The 25,040-nt window shown below is 32.7% G+C and overlaps 1 protein-coding gene and 1 pseudogene across 1 annotated transcript; both read left to right on the forward strand.

Annotated features, from left to right (window-relative positions):
• Window positions 1-531: 531 nt before the first annotated feature.
• Window positions 532-16,603, forward strand: LOC129305563 (long chain base biosynthesis protein 2a-like; annotated as a pseudogene).
• Window positions 16,604-16,729: 126 nt separating this feature from the next.
• LOC129307324 (B3 domain-containing transcription factor FUS3) lies at window positions 16,730-17,539 on the forward strand. The gene is made up of 3 exons (XM_054948260.1): window positions 16,730-16,798; window positions 16,912-16,988; window positions 17,168-17,539. Exons 1-3 carry the CDS (start codon window positions 16,777-16,779, stop codon window positions 17,453-17,455), a joined length of 387 nt encoding a protein of 128 aa, XP_054804235.1. The 5' UTR covers window positions 16,730-16,776; the 3' UTR covers window positions 17,456-17,539.
• The last annotated feature ends 7,501 nt before the right edge of the window (window positions 17,540-25,040 follow it).

Below are 25,040 nucleotides of genomic sequence, written 5' to 3' on the forward strand. Positions count from 1 at the left end.
ATGAAGAATCAAGTTTTTTTTGGAGATATCTCAAGAGTAAGGCAGTTGTCAAGCTGGCTCACACTCTTCTTCGTGAGCCAATGTATACATCAACATGCTTAACATGTTAAAACATGCTTAACAACAACATCAATACCAGGATTAAGAAACTTGACACCATGCTTGAGTAGCCAAGAATACGTTTGTCCGGAGCCAAGGGAGGATTGAAGAAGTTATTAAGTACTTGGCTTGTCATTAAGAAACCTGATGCACCGCAATACTTTTATTTATATTTTATAATTTATAATTTATACAGCAATTATTTTCTATAGTGACCTGTCCTCTGGGCCACGAGGAAAACCTGTCCCCCAAATGAATAACACATGCAAGATACACAGCATCGACGACTGTAACTTAAACCACTAACAACAGCACTAGCCCTCATTTGTCATTCTCTCTCCTCTCACTGGTGCACTTCTCCGCTAGCTCGTCCTTGATATTTTTTAGCGTTCCGGCTTTGATCAGTTTCAGGTTTATAGCTCGTGATTCAACATGACTGCAGTTCCCTACTTCACTGCATTCTCTGCCTACTTCACGTTTGGCTTGCTCTTTGCTTTCGCTCATATTCGAGATTTCTTCAGGAACATTTTGCGCTGCTGCATCTCTAATTACAAATTCCAGGTTTCCCTGTTTTTCCTTCTCTTACGATGCATCAGCTTGATTTTGTGACTCGCTTCTTCTTCTATCCTCACATTTCTTTCTTGCAAGTAGGATTTCGAATCGATAGGATCAGGATTCAAAGATTTCTATCTTCCTAGACTCTATTTTCGTTTTCAGGTATGTATGTGTGTATATATATATATATATATATGTAGATCATTATCAACCTCATCGGCTCGTCATGTTCATATCACATGTAGTAATTAAGATACGGAAAATCATTGACCGTGTTGTATATGATTAACATGAATTGACGAAGCAGTTGATGGTTTGATCTTTTTGTCCTTGCCAGGACTGCTTTGAAAAATCAATATCAAGTGCTCCTGATGTGTGGTTTGATGTGGTGGAGCACTCCTCGAAGGATGATAACAGGACCCTGAAGTACAGCTACTCGCGCTATTTTTTCTTTTTTTGAGATTTATTTGGATATCTAAATTTGTCTTTACATATTGCTTCAGTTGTAGAGAAGAAAAAATTTAGATCAAGCACATCTTTTAAATTCACTCACTTATGAATGCCTCGTTATGCTTATTTGGATTTTATCAACATTTAAAAATTATAAAAATAGATTTTATTTCAAAAATTCAAAATAACATTTTCTATTAGAACACTCTTCATATACGCTGTTTCATTCAAAAATTTAATATTTGATATTTTTGGAGTATCAAATGAAAAAAAATTTATGACAATAGTTTAATTATATCAAGCGAGTATTATCATGTTACGTTAGACAATCATATTAAATTAGTGGATTTGTACTATTCACACGGATTTAAGTCCATAAAAAAGCACGAATAATTCAATTATTCATTCATAACTTGGCATGCAGAAGAAGAAGGAAAACGAGTAGGTGCCTTGATTTGGGATCATACAACTACCTTGGATTTGCTGCAGCAGATGAATACTGTAAGCCCCGAGTGGTTGAGACGTTGGAGAAGTATTCTGCAAGCATGTGCAGCAGTCGTGCCGATGGGGGTATGTCCGTATATGTGGCCTTCGGGGAAGCCAAGGGCCCAAGACTACTCCTAATCATTAGTGGGGTCTTTTTTTTTTTTTTGAGGTTTTTTCATAATTGTTTATAGTTTATCGTCCAAAAACATATTTTTAAGGCATATTATTTAATTATAAGTATTATTTTTGGAACTTTTAGATAAAGAGAAAATTCAAAAAATATTAATCATACTTTCTTATCAAGGGGTTTCATGTTTACATAATATCCATTAGCATCTCATCTTGTAAATCGTCAGTATTCATCTAACATTTTCTAAGGATAGAAAAAAAAAATTGACACTTAAATAACATCATAAACTTTAATTTAATGAATAGCAGTTCAAAATATTTTGGACAATTATAAGGACGGTTCAAGTAGAAATTGTATTTATGGAGAGTCACAAAATTTATTTTATCTAACAACACATGATAAGGTTCCTCAGTATTTCTGCAAGATTAATATATTTAAAATCATAATTTGACCGAGATACAATAAGAAGGAGGGAAGAACATCAAGTTGAAAAAAAATATTGGGGTGGAAAGGAAAAAAGAAGCAAGGTGTGTAATAAAATATAACTGAAGTCAAGAGCTATTCAACAAATAAAATGAAATGTGGGGAAGGAAAAAATAAAATAAAATAAAATAAATGAAGAAAATAATAAACAATGCATGATAGGAGTTCAAATCAAAATATCAAATAATAATATAATGTATACGTGAGTTCAATAAATTTATTAATTAAACTAAACAACAGTTTAATCATTTCGGACATTACAGGTATAATAATATCAAAATTCACTTAACCTCTTGGTATGTGTATTATTAGTTGTAGTTTATTGCCAAAACAGAATTTTGTTTGTCAATGTATTCACAAATCATAAAAATATATATATATATATATATATATGTATGTATGTATAATATGGCTTCTCTAATAGGCACAACTGTACTGCACAATGAATTGGAGACGTGTGTTGCAAACTTTGTTGGAAAGCCGGCGGCTATCGTTTTTGGGATGGGCTATGTCACAAACTCTGCTGTTCTTCCAGCTTTGATTGGGAAGGTCTGCAAAATATTATTAAACGGCACCGTTATGAGCAGCTTTGATTATTGTTTTAATTTATATCAACATGACTTTCTTTAGCTGCAGGGAAGTTTGATCATCAGCGATTCATTGAACCACAACTCCATTGTCAATGGTGCACGAGGTTCTGGGGCTACTATTCGTGTCTTCCAACACAATAGTGAGTGTTTTTCATCACCATTGTATAGAGCATCCGGTTTTCAATTTCCTGAGGCCACGTTTTAGATATAGAAATAGAACCCTCACTGATGAACTACTTTATTTCGAGTTTAGTTCTTCTCCAACTCCTCATGTACTCAACAAAAAATGCGGGTGTTGCATGCTTCGAATTCCTGTCTTTCTTTTTCTCTTTCTGCGATGTTTTGTTTTAATATCATGGTGCTCCCAAAGATATATAGAGTTTTACCCGTTTAACCATGTTATTATTTGCAGCCCCATCACACCTTGAAGAGTTTTTGAGAGAACAAATTGCCACAGGACAGCCAAGGACCCATAGGCCCTGGAAGAAGATAATTGTTATTGTGGAGGGCATATACAGCATGGAAGGAGAGCTTTGCAAACTTCCAGAGATCATAGCTATCTGCAAAAAATACAAGGTACGTAGATCAAAATGGAACCTCCTCTTACCCGCACCAAAAAAAAAAAAAAAGAAAGAAAGAAAGAAAAAGGAAAAGGAAAAAAATGGAAGCTCTATACGACACCAGCATTTATCCGTACGTCGCTTCTGTTTATCATCACATGCCTTTCTGTTCAAGATGAGGGTGGTTGTTGTATCTTGTTAGTGTCCATTTCCATGTGAATTCATAATTTTTCCGTCCTCCAAATGCTAACAGCAGCGGAACTTCAAAAAGTTGAACTCAGTAACTCCATTGAGTAAATCATGCAATGTTTCTTCAAAAAAAAAAAAAATTCATGCAATATTATAAGAACTTGATGATCGGTATGGTATAAGTTAGGTTTCGGATTAACTACTCTTACTTAGATAGTCTATGATAACATGATAATATTTGGTACCTTGATTACTTTGGAGATGTTTGGTTGGAGTGAAAGGGAAGGATTTTGCCTCCGTCCCTAGAGGGGATCAAAATCCCTCCACTTCCCTCCAAATTATTTTTAAAATCTCTCCTCCCTTCCTTTTTAAATTGGAGGGATTGAGAGGGAAGGGGTAAAATTTTTCATACCCTGACTAATATGTCTTTTGTGACAAGTTTAAAAAATACAAATATACTTTTTTAGTATTTCAACATTAATAAAATGAGAGCAAAATTATTTATATATAATTATTTTTTTTCTCCTTCTCTCTTGAATTAGACAAGATAACATCAAACCCATCTCCTCCTCTCAAACCAAACACATTAAGTTTGTTATCAACTCATTATCAAGTTTTGTTTGGAATTTCCCACATTCAGTTATGCTTTATTCATCGTTTAATAATTAACCTCACAAGCATATTCGTATTTGGATGAGGCACATAGCATTGGAGCAGTGGGAAAGACTGGAAGAGGTGTCTGTGAGCTCTTGGGCGTTAATCCTGCTGACGTTGACATCATGATAGGGACATTCACCAAGTCATTTGGATCGTGTGGGGGTTACATTGTAGGGTCTAAGGTTTGTAACTTTCTGTCCTTAAATGTTATTTAGTTTGTTCAAAAATGTGAAAATTGTGTGGAAGAGAAGGGTTTAAGAAGCAAGGAAACTTAAACTTGATCAATTTGTTTCATGCAACAAATAGATGTCGATCACTTGTAGCACAACTTTTGAAAGTTGTTTATCGTTTTTTTTTTGGTCAAAAAGTTGTTTATCGTTTAGATTAGTGGTTGTCTGGTTGATCATATTGCTGAGTGATAGTTTTGATCATTGTACATGTTCCTAAATCTCCATGTCAATTATTTCAATTTTCAAGTCTAGTATGATTATATTGATGAATATTTTGTATACTATTAGGAATTTATACAATACTTGAAGTACACGTGCCCTGCTCACCTTTATGCTACTTCAATTTCACCACCAACTGCGCAACAAATTATGTCTTCCATAAAGGTTATTCTTGGAGAGGATGGTTCCAATAGAGGTTTGGCTCCCATTTCACTGTTCTCTAACTTTTTACGTGATCTGTCCGCTTGGCACTAAGGTCAGCTGTTTGACTTGCACACACACACACACAGGTGCTCAGAAACTTGCCCAAATCTACGAGAATAGTAATTTCTTCAGGTCAAAACTGCAGAAGATGGGTTTTGAAGTTCCTGGGGACAATGATTCCCCTATAATACCAATCATGCTTTACAACCTTGCTAAAATCGCTACCTTCTCAAGGGAGTGCCTGAAGCAGAATGTGAGAATAACACTAAACCATTTAAGATCCTTGTTTATGTCCTCCAGATTGGATATGCATTTTTTAAAAAAATTAATTTGCTACTATTGTTGAATTATACTATATCCAGTAACCCCAATGTTGCTAGCAAGATCTCGCATATGCATATTTGCTGCTCATTTAAACAAGACCTTATCAAAGCCTTGGAGGCACACATTTTAACCTTTACCTAATGATTAATATATCTTACAGAAAAATGCATCATTTAAGTGATGTCGTTACATGTTATGATGTAAACCACAAACGCTCACGCTCACGCTGATTTAAATAGAAAAGGAAAAGTGAGATGAAACAAAAATAGAGAGTGGTAGGGAGAGAGACGAGAACAGGGTAGTAGGGGAAGAGACGAGGAAAGATAGAACAAAGAAGGGGGAAGAACTGAGAAGGGTAGGACGCAGACTGGAGGGAGAGAGTTTTCAAAATATATCAAATAACTTCATTCATTTCATCCCCTTCTGAATACACAAGTCATGCTATTTATAAGTATGAGGTTTCCTTCCTAAAAAGAAAACGTCTACTTGTGCTGCCTGGTTTCCTTCACAAGAAGGAAACTTACAAAAGTTAAGTGAAAAGCAACAAAAACTAATAAACTAATGAAAATAAATAAAGAACTAATAAATTATTTCCTCCTAAAGTAATATTTGCCATATTTTTTATCAATTTCCCCTGCTGTAAAGAACTCTCCTCCGGAGAGGTAGAGAGTTGATAGGCTTCTAGTAAGGCAGGATTAAGTTGTTGGAATTCATCTTTTGAAATTGAGGTGGCATCTTCATCAGATCGACCTCTCTAATGAATCAAATAACAATAGAGGGGCCCCTCAGAGGTAAAGACCATTTGATCATCCATAATGGTCTCAATTTCATCAACTGATGGTGAGACAGTAGGCAATAATGGAATTGGCACCTGTGAAGGCCAAGTACTTGTAGAATCATCAGAAAGCAAAAGGGGAGGCTCAAAAGTTCTCCAGTAAGGCATAAGATCATCCATATTAAAAACTGGACTTATAGCCATATCAGAAGGTAATTCTAAAAGATAAGCACCAGGTCCTAATTTATTTGTTATGCAAAAAGGCCTCAAAGCTCGAGCATGCAACTTTTTAAAAGCATGTTTAAGGTAATGTTCCGGACAAATACGAGCCATAATATAATCACCTATATTGAAGCTTTAAAATCGGTGATGAGTATTAACAGATAATTTATATTGATCATTACTTATCGCTAATTTGTGCTTAATTTCAGCATGTAATTCATGAAGGCGATTGGCAAAGGATTCTGCAGATTCAGAGATGCGAAATGTCAATGAGATTAGCAGGAGGTCAATAGGCTGTTTAAGATTAAAACTTTAAACAATATGAAAGGGACTCATGCCTGCAGACCTATTCAGTAAATTATTATATGTAAACTCTATAGTGGATAAAACCAAATCCCAGTTCTTCAGCCTATCTCTAACTAAACTCCAAAGCAAATTACCCAAACTACGATTAGTAACTTCAATTTGCCCATCAGTTTAGGGGTGGAAAGCAGAAGAGAACTTTAATTGGGTACCAAAAATTTTTCATAGGGTCTTTCAAAAGTAGCTAACAAACTTAACATCTCTATCAGATACGATAGTAGTAGGTAACCCATGTACATGCACAATCTTCTTAAAGAACAACTTTTCCAAATGTGAAGCATCCATAGTTTTGCTACAAGGAATAAAGTGAGTCATCTTTAAAAACCTATCCATAACAACTAATATAGAGTCATGACCTCTAGCTATGTGAGGCAATCCTAAGACAAAATCCATACTTAAGACTTTTCAAGGTGCCTTGGGAATCGACAAAGTAGTATACCAATTGGTATTCTGTCACCTGGCTTTAGAAGTTTGACAATTTTAACATTGAGACATTATGCGAGCCACATCATGCTTGAGTGAAGGCCGGTAGAATCTATCTTCAACTAATGCCATTGTCTTATTAACCCTGAAATGACCAGTTAAACCTCCAACATGTAACTCCCATATAAGAAAATCTCGCATAAAAGTACGTGGGATGCATAGCTTGCTTCCGTGACAGAGATAACCGTCTTTAAGGATGAAATCAACATACTCATGATGGTTACCACTGCGAACTTCTTGGTATATTATCCCAAAATCTGGACATGAAACATAGTCTTCCTTTAAGTTTTCAAAACCGATAACACTAACGCTCATAGTGTGCAACAAGTTGATCTGTCGGCTCAGGGTGTCAACCACTGTATTTTCTATTCTTGAATGATGCTTGACCATAAAAGTGAATCCCTAAATATACTCAACCCATTTAGCATGTTTAGCATTTAAGTGCCACTAAGAGTTAATAAACCTAAGCACCTGATAATCAGAGTAAAGAATAAATTGTTGTAGAAGAAGATAGTATTTCCAATGCTCAAGGAATCTCACAATTGCATAATATTCCTTGTCATAAGTGGAGTACTTTTGTTTGGCATCATTGAGCTTTTCGCTAAAGAAAGCCACGAGGTGACCTTCTTGGCTTAATACACCTCCGATTCCTATCCCAAATGCATCATAAGTAACTTTAAAACACTTTGCAAAATTCAGTAAAGACAAGACTGGAGCTTTAGAAAGCTTCTTCTTAATGTCTTGAAAAGCCACGGAAGCTGTAGAAGTCTACTGGAACTTGTCTTGTTTTAAGCAATCAGTGATAGGAGCCATAATAATATTGAAGTTTCTAATGAAGCGTCTATAAAAAGAAGCAAGGCCATGAAAACTTCGTAATTCATAGAGAGATTGTGGCTTAGGCCATTCTCGAATGGCTTGGAATTTTTTAAGGTCAGCTACTAAACCCTTTTCAGAAACTATAAGACCCAAGAAGATGACTTGATTTTAAAGAAATGAACACTTAGGCAAGTTAACATAAAACTGTTCTTGATGCAAGATGAGAAAAGTTAACTCAAGATGTTCCAAATGTTCTTCTTTTGACTTGCTAAAAACTAATGTTATCAAAGCATACCACCAAAAATTTTCCCGAGTATAAGCAAAGGAGGTGAGTCATTACTCTTATGAATGTACTTGGGGCATTTGATAAGCCAAAAGGCATGACAAGCCATTCAAACAACCCATCTTGTATTTTAAAAGCAATCTTCCACTTATCTCTAGGTCTAATCCTGATCTGATGATAACCACTTCTAAGGTCAATCTTTGAAAACCAATAAGATCCAAACACTAAATCAAGCATGTCATCAAGTCTAGGAATGGGGAACCTATACTTGATGGTGATCTTGTTGATGGCTCTACTGTCTACACACATTCTCTAAGAGCGATCTTTCTTTGGGGTTAAAAGAGCAGGTACTGCATAAGGACTCATACTATGCTGGATATAACCCCTTTCCAACAATCCATTAACTTGTCGGTTAAGTTCTGCCCTATCTTTAAGGTTCATCCTGTAGTATGGTAAATTGGGAAGTTGTGAACCTGAAATGAAATCAATTGTATGTTGGATATCTCTCATTAGTTCATCCTATAGTGTACTAGGATTCAATCATCCATTAAACTCAAGAGCTTCAACTTTAACCTTTTTATTGATATCATCAGTATGTGTCCTTTTAAAGCCTTCTCTACCATTCCTATAGACTAGCTGGTATGGTCTATAATGTTATTCTTTAGGCCCTTGTCCATCCCAAGTATCATCTATGTCATTAAAATGATGATTGGTAAACTCATTAGGAGATGGTCTACTGTGTCTTTCACCCATAGCTCTAAAGGAATGACTAATCTTAAGAGAATTACCTCTAAGTTGATTGTGGACTGGGAATTGCTCATTTTTAAGACTTGACTCTCCTCTAATGGTAGATCTTTCAAGTAACCCTTCAATTGTTTTCCCTGTATCTTGTCTGTATATTAACTGAATTGTACCTATTATCTCTTTAAATTTATTGTTCATAAATTCTTTAGTTTTATCTAGCTGCTAATCCACATATGCCCTTTGAGTCCTTTCAGATTCCTCAAGATGATTTTGGGTGATTTGGGAGTTATTGGCCATGGCAGATTTAAGGACAGTAATTTCTTAGTCTAATAAGGCTTGCTTATCGTATAAATCATGAATGGTCATACAATGACAAAGATGATACAGTAAAGTACAAGTTTAGAGTGGATTTAATAACCTAAGGAAGAAAGGCTCCCAAGTTTCTCTCACCTAAATAGGTGAAGTCCCTTTTTAACAACATTAATCCTCTAAGAATTTAAAGAGTCCATATAGATCGTATGCTAATTAGGTAACAACTAGAGTGAAGTCTTCATAGAAATCTCCGAAGGTTCAAAAATCTTTCAGGAAAATCATTAAAAACTTCAACTAACCTAGGATAATTTTTGAACATGGGTATAAGGCTGAATTGTGTGTGAGGTAGGTGTCCTAGGTTATATGAATACTATTATCAAAAGTCACAAATTAACAACATAATGATCAATGTAAATTCCTTTTTTTATACATTTCAAAATATTAAATTAAAACATGATTAAAAAAATAAAAATAAAAATTACAATGCTCAAAGAAACCAAAGTACCACACAATAAAGATTTCAGAACTAGCTATGAATAAAACACCTCCCTTTAATAACCACATAAGCTAGTTAAATGAGAGGGTCATCGACCTTACTAGCGTTGCTTTAAGAGCCTAAAAAAAAATTTTACCCGTAAATAAGTTTTAAATGATGACTTGTGCCCCTCAGCTTCTTCAGAGTTGAAGAAATTCTGCAAAAACACAAGAAAATGCTAAAAATTAGGTCCTAACAAAACTGTTCGAATGGCGTGTGTGATGGGACGTGAGGTGCGTGACAACCACAAGCAGAAACTCCTCAAGCACATGATGACCATGAGCAGAAACTCTTTCGGCGTGTGCCAACGCGTGTGCCTGCAAGCGGAGGTGGTTTTTCCTGGTTCTAACAGAATTTCTCCTCCTAAGCACGATGGTGGCCTCTGTTTTTAGATTTGACGTTGGGAATTGTGGCTCTAGGCTCTGGCAGTGTGAACACAGAGTATGTTGACTTCCCTGTGAGTTTTCTTCGATCTCCGACCGCAAAAACAGCCTAGGAACATTCAGAGCCTTGCTCTGATACCAAGTTGATGTAAAACACAAATACTCACGCTCACACTGATTTAAATAGAAAAAGGAAAACTGAGATGAAATAAAAACAGAGAGTGGTAGGGAGAGGGACGAGAACAGGGTAGTAGGGGAAGAGACGAGGAAGGACAGAACAAAGAGGAAGGAAGAATTGAAAGGGGTAGGATGCAAACTAGAGGGAGAGAGTTTTCAGAATATATCATATAACTTCATTCATTTCATCCCCTTCTAAATACACAAGTCATGCTATTTATAAGTATAAGGTTTCCTTCCTAATAAGGAAACGTCTACTTGTGCTGCCTAGTTTCCTTCACAAGAAGGAAACTTCAAAAGTTAAGTGAAAAGTAAAAAAAAAACTAATAAACTAATGAAAAGCAATAAAGAACTAATAAATTATTTCCTCCTAAAGTAATATTTGCCATATTTTCTATCATTTTATTATGTCACCGTATTTTGGAAAGATTGTTCCGCCATAATTTCCTTTTGTTTGTTACACACACACACACACGTGTGTGTGAGTTTATAAGGATTTTCTAGTAAACTAGGGATGAATCATATGTTGTCGTTATTGCTTGCTAAAATTATTCTTGTTTCACAGGTCATCAACAAGGTTGGTGATCTTGTGGGTGTAAAATACATCCCTGCTGAACCACGAAGTTGAAGCAGAGGGGAAGAACTAAATTAGCTTGAGATACAGGGTATAATATGCTTATACTCGAAAATAGGAGAGGAGGTTGATTGGTATGGATTTGGAGTAATCGAAAATATTTTGCTTTCGACACTAGCCTGTGTGTAGGGCTCTATTTACTAGGGTGGTTTGATGACGTTGATCATAAATCATAATGTGATGTTCGTTGTTGCCATTATTATATGAGTTTGATGTTTTTGAATGCAAATTAAGGGAATAATTCTCTGGTGCTTTTGGCGTTCCCATTCATAAATTGCCTGGCTTAAAATTTGTATAGCTAGCTGTAGCACAAATAGTCCTCGTTTTCTCCCCGACAAGGATGGCTCTAGAGTTTTGCATGGAGCAAGGGGCCAAATTTCAAAGTTCAAAAAATATGGGGTCATAGGATTAACTTTACCCTTTTTTACAAGAAAATTTCAAAATTTGCCGTGGAAAGTGGCTCTTGATAAGAAGAACGATAACATTATAGAAAAGCAAAAATATATTGAGAGAATTACGTGACAATTTCCTCTACACAATTAAATATTATAAAATTTATTCATATCTTAACATAACAAAATGATAACTAGACTAATTGTTTTTTTTTTTTGCCATGATAATTATTTTGGTATATTTAAGTTATGAACACTTACTTTTGTTGCGGAGACATTATCTGTAATTCTTCCTAACATCTTTGGGCTCAACTATGTCCAGGTATATTTTAACAATCAAAGTGGCCCGTTAAATTAAGCATCGAACGAAATCAATGGTTTTACATCATGAGGATTTGATTTCAAGTACAATCTGCTGGTTCAGCAGCAGGAATGTGTGAGTGCGGCATCTTTTAAATGTTTAAAATAATCAGCGCGAATACAATTTTACATCAAAATAGTTTTGAGATCAATTAAGATGTGATCAAATTCAGATTCATTTCCACACATCTCACCTCATCTTTTTAGCAAATTAAACCAAACAGGTTTTTGGCTACCAAGTCCAACGGATTTTCCGCTCGTTTATTTTAGATTAAAAAATAAATAATTTTTAAATAGTTTAGAGATTTTATAAAAATAAATTTAATTTGTAAATATTTTATAAAAAAATATATATTATTTTATGTTTAATTACAATAATAAAAAATAATTACTCCCTCAGTTAAAAATGTGAGACATTTTTTGAAGATTTAGATGTTAAAAAATATAAAGCATTTTTAGTCTTTTGAGATATAATCATTATCTTTTTAAAAAAAATATCGCTATTAATGAATGACCTTATATCTATTATAGAGTATTTTTTCTCATCTATTATATCAAATTATCTTCAAAAGCTACTCAAAAGTAACTTTTTAAAATAATGAGAAATATATATTTTTTTGTATTCTAATTATTTTTAAAATTTTAAGTAAACATCATAAAAAATTACAAAATAGATTTTTTTTTAAAGAATAAGTAGCTTTTCTATGAAAATAAACTAAAATAAATGAGCCCTTTATTGGAAGATGGGACAATCCGATGACTCAATCCAGGAAGATTTAAATTTCCAGATCAATTAAAGTAAGATTTAATAAAATTAAATCATATTTTTGAAGGTTACGTTTAATCTTTTTTCTTATATATATATATATATATAGAAATCAGATAGCCAATATTGCTAGATTAAATTAGAGTCAAACATTCTATAATTCCATTGACTAGAGCCAACACTTACTAGTATATTCAATTTAATATTCAGAATTTTTGGCTAAATTATAAATTTAATAACTTGCCAAATTGTTGCCGTGTGTGTATTTTATTCTATTGAATTTTCTTGCAAGTTTAATTACCTCTTTTCTCCTTTTATTTTTCCAAAATTATATTGTTAGTATGCAATTGCCGGGTAATTAGATGGTAACCTCATTTATTGACCCTCTTCCACCACCTCTGCATGGCGTCCAGGTGGAATCGCGAGCGAGGCTGGGAATCCAGCTATGATCTCCATCCCATATAAATAAGGAATATTAGTGTAGGGGAAGCAACAGCAACATCCCCACAATTTTACTCTGCTTCGCACCCCACTATAACGCGCACTCCACCTCGCTTCGCGGCCCACGGTCGGGTCCAAATTATAATCATGCGAGGGTAAACTCAGGGACAGCCTCCACGTGTTCAATAGTTCAAGGCGATCCCACCTTGCTCACATAGAGCATACCGCGCCCGATAAAAACCAGAGAGTCCATGAACAAGTTTCCGAGTGGTTGCGCGCAGTCGAACGAAGCCAATTATGGCAGTTTGTGTCTTCCCATGCACTTGGTTTCAAATACAGAGCATCCTCCCTCCTTCGTTTTATTAAAGATGAAAGAAAGACGGAGAGTCCAATACAAAGCCAAAAACGCCATTGATTTCTGTTGTAAGACTCAGAACTTTTGCTACACCTGGACGTTCTCTTCATCGTCCATCTTTCGTCTCCATTCATCGTCCATCCGTCTCTCCCTCCTTGGCCACTCTCCAAAACCATATTCACAGCACCAACCCTGCCATGCTCCAACCCAACCCAACTCTTAACCCTGGTTTCACTTCCGAACCCACACGATCTCTTTTATTACTTTACAAGGCAACCAAAGAAAGAGGCAGGGCAATGCGCGGCCGTCAATGCGAGTTTCACATTTGGCACTCCTCGCACCACTCTGATCTGAGACTAACCCATTACCCATAACCCATTTAGGGATAAAAATCTGGCGAAAGAGGGAATTATATTGTATCTCTATGTGCGTGTCTGTGGTAAAAGTAAAAGGAAGGGGGAAGAGAGGGGGAGAGGGGCGTGAATGCTGAAGGCACAAATGTCATGAAAACCAGGGAGAGTAATCACAGCAACGGTTGCCAAAAATAGAAAAAATCCAAGGGAAAGGAAAAGGAGGAGATAGGGGAAGGTGGGGGAGAGAGAGTCCACCATTGAACTCTTTTAACACCAAACCCCACAGCCATTTCGTGATTGCCGAGCGTCCATTGCCCCTCGTCTATCCACTCTCTGCACACACACTGAGACTGAGAGAGAGAGAGATAGCGCTACAGTATCACAGAAACCAAAAGCACCCACTGTGAGTTGTGGTGTTTGGCGGGGAAAACCCTAAGCTAATGATGATGGATCAGGGAGAGAAGCTGCTTCGCAAAAACGAGGCCTCTGCCTTCATGGCAGGTGTTGACGCTGAGCTTGCCCTTGTCGCCGTACCAGCAGACACCCACATTAATCGCGGGTCGGGTCCTCCTCCCATCCGAGACCTGGGCCTTGTCGCTGCCGTTACCACTTCTTTCGGGACCGTTCAAAGGAAGAAAAGGATGGCCAGGCAGAGGAGGTCTTCCGCCGTGCCGATGCGTCTCCCTCCGCCACATCCTCCTCCCTCCTCCTCGCACGTGCCTATCTCCCCGCTTCGATCCTACGATCCTCTCCCGCCCCCACGTGTGAGCCCTCTGTTCTTTCTCTTGTTCTTCCTTTTTTTTTTTTATTGCTATTTTCTTGTGCATTGACATGGAGATCTAGCTAGTGTCTAGCAGCTTTATTCCCTGATTATATTCATTATCTTTGCCTTTTACTAATCGTCTTAATTCTCTCTCTTCACATATCTTTCCTTTGATCTCGTCCCCGATCTCAGGAGCTCTAGTTTTTCCTGATCTACATTGTGTCTTTCACTCTTTTGTTTAGAGCAGTGTGCTTGTTTGTCTCGTGATGCTCGCACTAAGTTTAATCAGTTTTATGTCCGAACTTGTACGGGCAAGTCTTTATTCCCCAATACATATATTGTCAAGATATGTTATACGAATTTTAAAAATCTAGACTATACTTATTTGCCATCTCCAATTCGCAGAAACGCTGAGGCAATATTAATGAAGTAGAGTCAAATATACTTATAAATGGACGATTCCTAATAGGAACATTGCACAGGCAATACGTGTGTGTGTGTGTGTTTATTGGACCCCAAAAGTTAATTGATGTCATCAATATAGGAGATAGTCTCTTGGTAAGAATAAAAAGAAAAGACAGATAGTCTATTGGGCAATTCCTTTTGTAATTGAATCGCGTAGTAAATAACGAGGTGCGTAATTAGACAAAAGTCAGGCGGATTTCGAGTTTCAAGCTTGTGTGGATGAGTTAATCTATAGAAGTCGAGCGGAGCAAGGAAGTAATATATATATATATATATATATACGGTTCATTCACAGACACAAAAAAGGAACGTGAAACAGACTCCAGTGTTGAAGGGTACTGTTAAATGTTTATTAATGGAGCATTTTAATTAGTGTTGGTAGTGTTGAAGGATACTGTTAAATGTTATGCTGTCTGCTTTGCGAATTTGGGAAAATGTGTTGAACGCAAACGATAAGAGCATGCGGGACAATATACCTTGGGCACTCTGCCCCTTTTATTAGCATTACTATAATATTGACTCGAAGGGCTGAATATGTTAGGCATGGTGGTAGCATTTTATTTCTCAAGCCCAAAAATCTTGTTTGCTATATGTAGCATGTTGCATTATACTATGTTTGGAACAAAGCCACATACACGCATGACATGATTGCTATAGTTTTAAAATATAAAATATTTTGATAAAAATAAAATTTCATTAATGATACTATTTCAATATTAACTTTTTTATATATTTTTTCTCTTCAATATTCTTTTATCAATGGAGTATTAAATGAAAGACATTTTTTAAAAAAATTACATATTTATCTTAAAAAAATAAGGCTATAAAGTGTATTTAATAAGTTTTATTGATATGTGAGATTTTATCTAAAAATATCTTATAATGTAATATGGAGGGAATATATATTATGTTGTATTGTAACATGTTTGCTGTATATCTATAGTATGGTTAACTGCAAATTTTTATTTGCCTGCAATCGACACTTGGTTGTAGTTTCTAAGCAAACATGGTGTCATGTACTCTTGCTAAGAAATCAAATCGCCTTCAATTTTATTTCTTGACAAAATTTATTACCTTTTGCTTTGCGTCTAGTCACATGGATGCTTCATTTAAATAAAACTGACTCTCTCAACATTCATACCTCCATGCTTTCAGGAAATTGATCACAGAAGGTTGAGATTCCTTTTCCAAAAAGAGCTCAAGAACAGTGATGTGAGCTCCCTCCGGAGAATGGTGCTCCCAAAGGTCTAGTTTTTTTTTTTTTAATTATTTAGTGTTTTAGCTTCTAATAAGTTTTTTTTCTTAGAAAGATTGAGGGATGAAATGATTGTTTTGAATGAATTTTAACTATTCAGTTAATTTAAATATTTTTAATTTAACATAAATTTTTTCAAGTTGAATAAATTGTTATAATTTATTAAAAATGAATATTTTTCTCATTTAAAATTAAGAGAACTTGAATTCTACTTTGATTATACATTTTTTAGATGTTGTTCTTAAATGAGCTAAACTTTTAGCGTGCATGATGCACATAATTTGAAGTGAGTTGCATTATTTATAACTTCTAAATAATATAGTTTTTTTTATAGATTTTTTATCATTTGTAGATTATATTGCCTTAAATGAGCCTTGATAAATAGAAGGCAACTATTCCAAATTTGCAGAAAGCAGCAGAGGCTTTCCTTCCTATTCTTGAGTCTAAAGAAGGAATTCTTATAAGCATGGATGATATAGATGGTCTTCATGTTTGGAGCTTCAAGTACAGGTCCCTTATGCATACCATATTTATTCAATTCCGTGATTAAAAAGAAAGAAAAACAGATTAATTTATGTTGTGAACAAGAACTTAAATTGATATAAGTTGAAATTACAATTCAAGGTTTGTTTGTATGAAGTGACATATATGGACAGATCCCATATATGAAAGTTCTCTATAATATAAATCTCATGCAGGTTTTGGCCAAATAACAACAGTCGGATGTATGTGCTTGAAAACACTGGTACCTCCTTAGCTCTCCATTTGTCCCTTAAATTGAAACTTCTATATGTTCTACTAATTTCTATGTTAGAATACATCTGTATTGAGGTCTTGATTCTACTGATTTTTTTTCAGGAGAATTTGTTAGCACACATGGATTACGTCTTGGAGATTCCATGGTGGTTTATCAAGATAATCAAACCCTTAAATATGTATGTGTCGCAAACTGAATAACTTTTCATTATCAATGAATTAGAAAATCATTTCTTCTATTTTAACCATATAACTTTCGTATTTTCCTCAAAAAGAAATTACAACTTCAGTTAGAGGAGAAATTATTTATTGCAGGTAATCTTCTTTCAATTAATATAATTTTTATGTGAACGTGTAGGTGATTCAAGCTAAAAAGGCTTCTGAGCAAGACGATTTTATGGCTATATCTAGTGATAACATTAACGATCTCTTTCTACAGGACTATGAGGTTAACAAGTCAAATAGTTTGAGTGTGATGACCCATCCCACAATGAATGACACTGACATGTCATTCATCTATGAAACTACATTTTCAAATGATTCTCCACTTGACTTTTTGGGTGGATCAATGACCACTTTCTCAAGGATTGGATCAGTTGAGACCTTTGGTTCAGTTGAGAATTTGTCACTCGATGACTTCTATTAAGTTCGGATCAATGGCTGTATTTTGATTATATATACTATCAAGATTAACATATGGTACCAAGATGAAGACAAAAATATTACTCTATTGAATGGTGAGTGTGCGCGTTTCTTCATGTTGTATTGAGGGAACTTATAAAAGTGTGTTGATTTTGGTGTTGATATGTGTAAAATAAACGAGTAGTCTACAGACCACTTGTGTTTCTTTGACCCAAATACATGGCTACTTATCATTTATTATTTCTTATTCTTGGACATTAATCATCATCAAATTGCTCTGCGAGCCACACATAACAACGAAGATCTAGTGAACAGAAAGTGCACAAAAGATGAAAGTGCATGTGTAGAAAGTGCACAAAAATGCACAAAAGATGAACAAACAGTGAACAGATGTCGAAATGCATGTGTAAAATGTACACAAGCGATGCACAAAAAATGCACAAGGAAAGTACAAAGGATGCACGGACACTGAATAAACATCACCGATCACATTTTCTTTTTAAAAAACGTATATTGATAATTGTCATCTACATACACATTAGTTATTTTCAAGTAAAATCTCACTCAAGGACCCTTTCGGTCTATCATTAGCTAAGGACTTTAGGATTTTGAATTTTCTCTGCACACCCAAATGATCTAAATGAAAATAAAATTGAAAAGAAAAATATGAAAATAGCCCAATTGAGATTTATCTTCATATTTCTACCATGTTTCCTTTGGCGAATAATAGAAGCCCAACCAAATGCGCTCACGCTTGTTGGAAAGTTGGATTTCATAGACCCATTTGCCCCATTTTCGCTTTCGAATACCTTTTGTACTTGCTGGAGCAAGACTGCAAGAGTCGCTAGTTCTCAAGGTGTGGTCGAAATCATGGGGTACTGTGGAAATCATGGGAGGCACGGTGTATTGATTTGGCTTTGAGATGTGAAATTGACGGCTGCAAAGAGAGTCATGTACACACACAAAACCTTAGAGCATCAGTGAAGTCAACAACCGCTACTATAGAAATAAGATTTGATTAGCGTTTAAAATTTTAATTTTATGTCATCTAATAAACACTATAAGATTTAATATTAAAATAAGTTTTTTATAATATTTTATTAATTAATGAAACACTACAAGACTAGAATGAAGATGCTTTTTTTTTTTTCACAAGCACCACCTCTTTAAGCAATTTAAAAAAAAAATCAAAGAGATAACACTTCTTATCAAAACAAACGCCGCAGAGGTGGCATTTTCTTAACATATAAATGCCACTTTTGTTAATTATTTTTAAAATAAATTAATGTAAAAAAGGTGGCCTTTTTAAGTATGAAAACGCCACGTAGTTGATTTAATTTTTTTTTTTAAATTTGTGACACATAGGTGACATTTTTTTGGAGGGATAAAGCACCACTTATATGATTTAATATTTTTAAATTAAATTTATATATTTAAGGTGGCATTTTTGATGGTGAAAACACTACTTCTTTGAATTATTATTTTTAAAAATTATTACTAAAGAAGTGGCATTTCTTCAAAAAAAACCACCTCTTTGTTTAATTTTTTTAAAATAAAATATATTTTTAAAGAAATGTCACCTAATATTATTTTTTTAAAATAATTTTTCTTAAACTCTGTAAACCTAAATTTTACACCTACACCAAAATATATATATATATATATATATATAGCAATATATATATATATATATATAAACCAGTCCAGCAGTACAAATATTAATCTCTAAAATTTTATGTTATTTCATCACATTTTTCTTAGATCATAATCTATTTTAACTCAATTGTATATGTTTTTATTGCCTAAATTAAAAAATGTGTATTTTATTTTGAGTTTATATTCTTGGCTTTGATTTAATATTTTTTGGCCTAATTTTGTATTATTTTGGTTAAAGATTTGATTAGAAGCATTTTAGAAGTTTTGTGAATGTTTTTGAAAAGCTTTTAGATGAAGAAATCAAGCATAAAGTGAATAATTTTCATTAACTACAAAAATAGTGTAAAACTGTCAAAATCGTTCTAAAGTTATGACTTTTGTTCTCAACTTTCACCACTGTTAGAAAACACTGTGTTTTATTAAATCTAAAATTGATTGGGTGGGACACTTATATTCAGAGAGCTCGACCCAAAAGTTATTCTACTCACTTTTAGACATATTTGAAGCTTGCGTGTGCTAGGGTTTAAGCATTGGAAATGCTTAAAGTAAGAAAACAGAGTTTTAAAGACATTTGGAGCTCTTTTTCTTTGATTTTTTCTATTCCTCTTCCCTTTCCTTCTTATAATCTTGTAATGACTATGAATATCTTGTGTATTTATAGCTTTTTTATGTTTATGAGTAGTTAAATTTTTGGCTCTAAAATTATTTTGAACCTTTGTATGGATTAACATTAAGTTCCTCCTCTCTTTTTATGACTAATGATATATATGTGTTTATTTTACTCTTTCCTTAATGCTTCTAAGTGATTGGCCACCATTTAGATGTTAGGTTCACTTAATTGTTGCTTGAAAGTGTTAGATTGAGTGTAAAATTTAAGTAAAATAGTGCAAGAACTTGATATTTGCATGTTAAATGGATAATTTTACTAGTAAGATAGAGATATATTTGCTAGCCTTGCATAGTCACATTAAGGTTGGAGTTTAAAATTGAGTTTTATTAATTGTAACAAAAAATTGAGCATTAATTTAACTAAACACTTATTCATGACTTGAGAAAGTTTTTCAAGTATTTTTAAAGTCCTAGATTTGCACTTATTTTCATTAAAAGCATTTAAGAGAGGAGATGATTTTGGTATTATGAAATGCAAGAGGAATAAATAATTCTCGATTCTAATTTGTGTTTGAAGTTTGTGAATTAATTATTTTTCTTTATTTTCTAGTGTTAATTTAATTAGTAATATTATTTTCACCTAACTGTATATGGCTCAACTTGATTGAATTTACTTAGTCTTTTATTTGATCATTATTTTTGAACAAATTCTCGAGAGAATGATACTTTATACTTTATTTTCATTATATTACTTGCTACAACCCGCACACATGCAGTGAGCAACAACAAACAATCCAGCTATATAATAAAAAGTTACACTACATATCTTTGCAATACAACAAACAAATCTACAACTACATTAATATAATTAAATTCTCCAAGTAGGTTGAAGCCTATAATGAAAAATTTCAAAAATCTAACAATACTATTTAACAATTACTTATATTTTGGCATCCTAAATCCAAAACAAAAGATAACATTTTTTCAATTTGATCATAAATTTACTCATTACTATATTTCAAGCACTTTGTATCATCATAATACTATAAAATATATTAAAGAATGTCAAAAAACAACAAAAATTAATCAAACCCAAATAAAATTAAATATTCATACCTCAAGTGGGACAAAAGTTTGACTATGAACAATCACATCCTTCATAAATTTCATAATATAAAAGTTTTCTAAGTATTAAACCCTCTATTCAACACTTGCAAATACAAAAAATAATTAATTTAGTATATTCTAACCAACAATCAAATTAATAATCAACAGTAATTAAATAAATCAATAGTAATTAATTAAATGTTTTTTCTCCTTCTATTGAAAAAATGATTTTTTTCCCCTTATCATTTAGGAAAAACAAGAAAATTTTAGGGCAGTAAATATAATTCTCTAGAATTTTGATCTTAAATTTAGAAAATAAAAAAAATATTATATTCAAAAGATAAAAAAAATACAAAGTGTACATGGAGTTGAAGAAACACATGAAGCACAATCTATCGGTGTTAAGAAAATAATGTTTAAACCATAAATGAGCTGAATATCATGAGGACAAAAAACACAAGCTGATCAAGTACAAGCTAAAATAAAAAAATATAAATTGAAGGAATTTTAAAATAGATCTGTGGACTATATACAAATCACCTTTGAAAGAAAAAATTGTGCTGCAACTTAGTCCAATTATAATTTTTGTTTTTTTAACAAAATGATCCTCCTTTGATCTATACACATGTTAGTTTTTATAGTTTGCACAATGCGAGAGATGTTCCCGCCAAATTTTGCCATTTCACAGATATGCACTATGTCGTATAGGATCTATGTGGCAGGGGTGCTTCTTGCTTTGGAGAACTTGCACATGCTGGGGATCATCCACTAAGACCTTAACATCTGTAGAAACTAGAAAGTAATAAGTGATGCACCAAGGATGCAGAGTCACTGAACAAACGTGGGGGATCACATTTTCTTTTTTATTAAAAAAAAACTATAAACCAATTGCAACTTTTAATTGATATTGATAATTGCCATCTATATCTACATTATTTATTTTCACATTAGTATTCAATTTCATAAAATTGAAAATTAACAAAAAAATAATAATAATGCAAATGAATTTGCTAGCCTGAGCCGCGGCCTAAGTAACTGCCTACTACAGAGTACACAGCGAAAAGCGAGCTATAACTTGCACTGCTAGCACTATTTAAGTTGACTAATTTGCTTAACCCATTTGGTAAATAGGGTTTTGACTGTTCATCAATAAAAAGTAATTTAATTGAGCTAACCTATTTAACCTTGCAATTCGTGAGAGGTTAGCTTGTTTAGCCCTTTTAATTTGCTTTGCTGGTTTCTAAAAGGAATTTATACACGAAAGTCGTTTCAATATTTTATAAATGTTTGCCTTATTTTTTTAATGTGAGTATATACATTACTGTGGTGCTTTTCGTTTTTGGTAGAAAACAGTATTATATATATATAGTGATATACACACGTATATACTTGAAATATATGCATTATAAGATGAGTGATATTAATTTATAATAATTCTTTTGATTAAAAATTTATATTTCATATTAATATCAGTTGAAAATTGATTTAGCCGGTAAATACAAACGATTCCATAAGTGGGTCCCACAAATAAAATAGATTCACAAATTTCAGTTTTTGTAGTCTACAAACTAGAACATCAACATTATTGCATTAACAATAATTAACACCAATCGAGATCAATATAACAACAAATATCAGGTATGTCAGAGATACTGAGTGGTATTATATTGGTGGAATTATTGTAGAGAAAAAATTTGGGTATACATAATTTTATAAAAAATATTTAAAAAATAATATCAGAGGTGGCATTTTTAGGTGAAGGAAATGCCAGCTTTATTAATTTTTTTTAAATAAAATAAACCTAAGAGACCACCCCTATTTGTTTTTAAAATAAAATAAAAAATAATTTAGAGAAATGGCGTTTTCACTTGAAGGAAATGGCACCTCTGTTTGTTAAAAAAAAAAAAAAGAGTATATTTAAGCAACAGATGTGGCATTTCGTTCAAGTAGTGCATGTTTCTTCTGTCCTTTTATTTTTTAATAATCAATTAAAGAGGTCATGTTTCTTAGACTAAACATCGTCGCGTAAACGTTACAAAACTAAAATTTTAAATACTATTAAAGTTTTAATCTTTTGGAGTAGTAGTGGCAGCAAAGGTAGGAAAATAAAATTACTCTTATGGAAAGATAAAAAATCAACGTAATAAAGAAACCATAGATACTGATAGCAATAACACCTAAACGAATTGAACTTCAATGTATTTGAAGTACAAAGGGAATCAAATAAAGCAATTTTTGTTACTGCTGAAGGGCATTGTTGACTTGTAGCCCTTAAATAGCAATTTTTTTTTTTTCATATGATTCACCATATTAAAAAGTTAGCAATGTAGCTTGTGTTTTGTGATGCTAAACAAATTAAAACACCATGCTAATTGTCCCAAAACATTTTCAATTATGCGTCAAATGTCCTATTATGGTTGCATCTCCAAAGAACGAATATCAAATTGAGACAACAAAATCTAAAGAGATGGATGTAATTTAAATCACAACATATGCCACTAATGGTCAAAATGAGGCTAATTATTTTAAGTTGCAACTTTTCATTTATGAATTATCACTATAAAAAATAATTGATTAGTGATGGAAAATTTTTCTTGCTAATTAGTGAAAATTTCATTGCTAAACAGATTAGCGATAGAACATTTTCATCACTACAAACACCGTCACTAATTCATTAGCAACAAAATTTGCAATTCAGTCTCTAATTAGTTACGGAGTTTGCAATTTTTTGCCAATTAGTGATAGAAATTTTTTATAATTAAATAAGGATAAACTATTTTGACTTAACAACGAATATATTCCGTTGTTAATTTTTAGGTAGACCAAAACATCATTACTCATCACTTAGTAGATTAATGTTACCTCATCACCTAGTAAACTAATGCCACCTCATTGCCATGTCATTTATTACTGCCATGTTAAATATTATTACATTCAATTGTGTCAACCTCACACTCTCTAGTGCCTTTGTGTCCACTTTATTATCGATTGAGCTGAAAGGAATATTCAGTCTTAATTAATAAATTAAATATATAACACTTAACTACACACATATATATTAATAAAATATTCCCTCCATTCAAAAATGTAAGTAATTTTTAACCCAATCTCACCCCCAATAAAATAATTATCTACTTCCAAACTAACTCTATTTTTTATATTTGTTCCTATTAAATACCTTACAATAAACATAAAGTCATTTATCAATAGAGGTACTTTTGATAAAAAGGCAATGATTATACCTTAAAAGATTAAAAATGCCTTATATTTTTGAATAGAGGGAATATTATTTAAACAATTATTAAATATAGTATTTAAATTTACTTATTTATTAACATTATATTTATTTATTAATATGAAAAAAATAATTTATATATAATAATTATTTCTATTATATTTTATTTTTAAAAAATATTTTTGATAATAAATTTAATATCAAATTGAAAAATATTTTATTATCATTATATATTATATTTCAATTTGCATCTATATAATATATAATATTTTGAATTTTTGAATTTTTATTTATTATTTGTTATTTTATTTTTATTTTTAAATAATATTGATTAAGTATACAATTTAAATTATTAGTAATAATGTACAAATAATTTAAAATAATAAATTATTTTAATTTATAATTTTTAAATTATTTATTCATAGCATAATAATAAATTATTAAATAAATTATATATAGATAGATATCATAAATAATAAAATTAAATTAAAAATAATCTATGACAGACTTAGCTACAGAATTATGGCAGAAAATTTTGTGAAAGAATTTTCTATTGTAAATTCTGTCACTAAATTAAAATAAAATATCTTAAAAATTAATGACAAAATTTTCTGTCGGTAAATTATTTTTAAAGGATTAATGATAAAATAATGATAAAAATTTAGTGACAGCACATTTCATTATTAATTTAGCGATGAAAATTTATTCTATCGCTAATTCATTATTTTTTTGTAGTGCATCATTGCAGCAGAAACTATGTCCTCCTCAAGATTGCATGATTGTTGTAAGTCTAGAATATTCAAATCTTCACCCATCCTTTGCCTTGAAAAAACTGATGTTGAAGATCTAAAGATCGAAGTTACGTTGAAGAGCCGAGAGTTGATGAAGATGATTATGCGTCGCATCTCAGCTTCTCAAATCCATTATGCATGAGAGCTGTAGAAAGACGACAAATAGAAAGAGACGAGCATGCTCCCCCCAT

This window comes from Prosopis cineraria, unplaced genomic scaffold (genome assembly GCF_029017545.1).
Source record: "Prosopis cineraria cultivar Desert tree isolate PC_DT_omini unplaced genomic scaffold, ASM2901754v1 PC3, whole genome shotgun sequence".
In the NCBI taxonomy this organism is placed as follows: Eukaryota; Viridiplantae; Streptophyta; class Magnoliopsida; order Fabales; family Fabaceae; genus Prosopis; species Prosopis cineraria.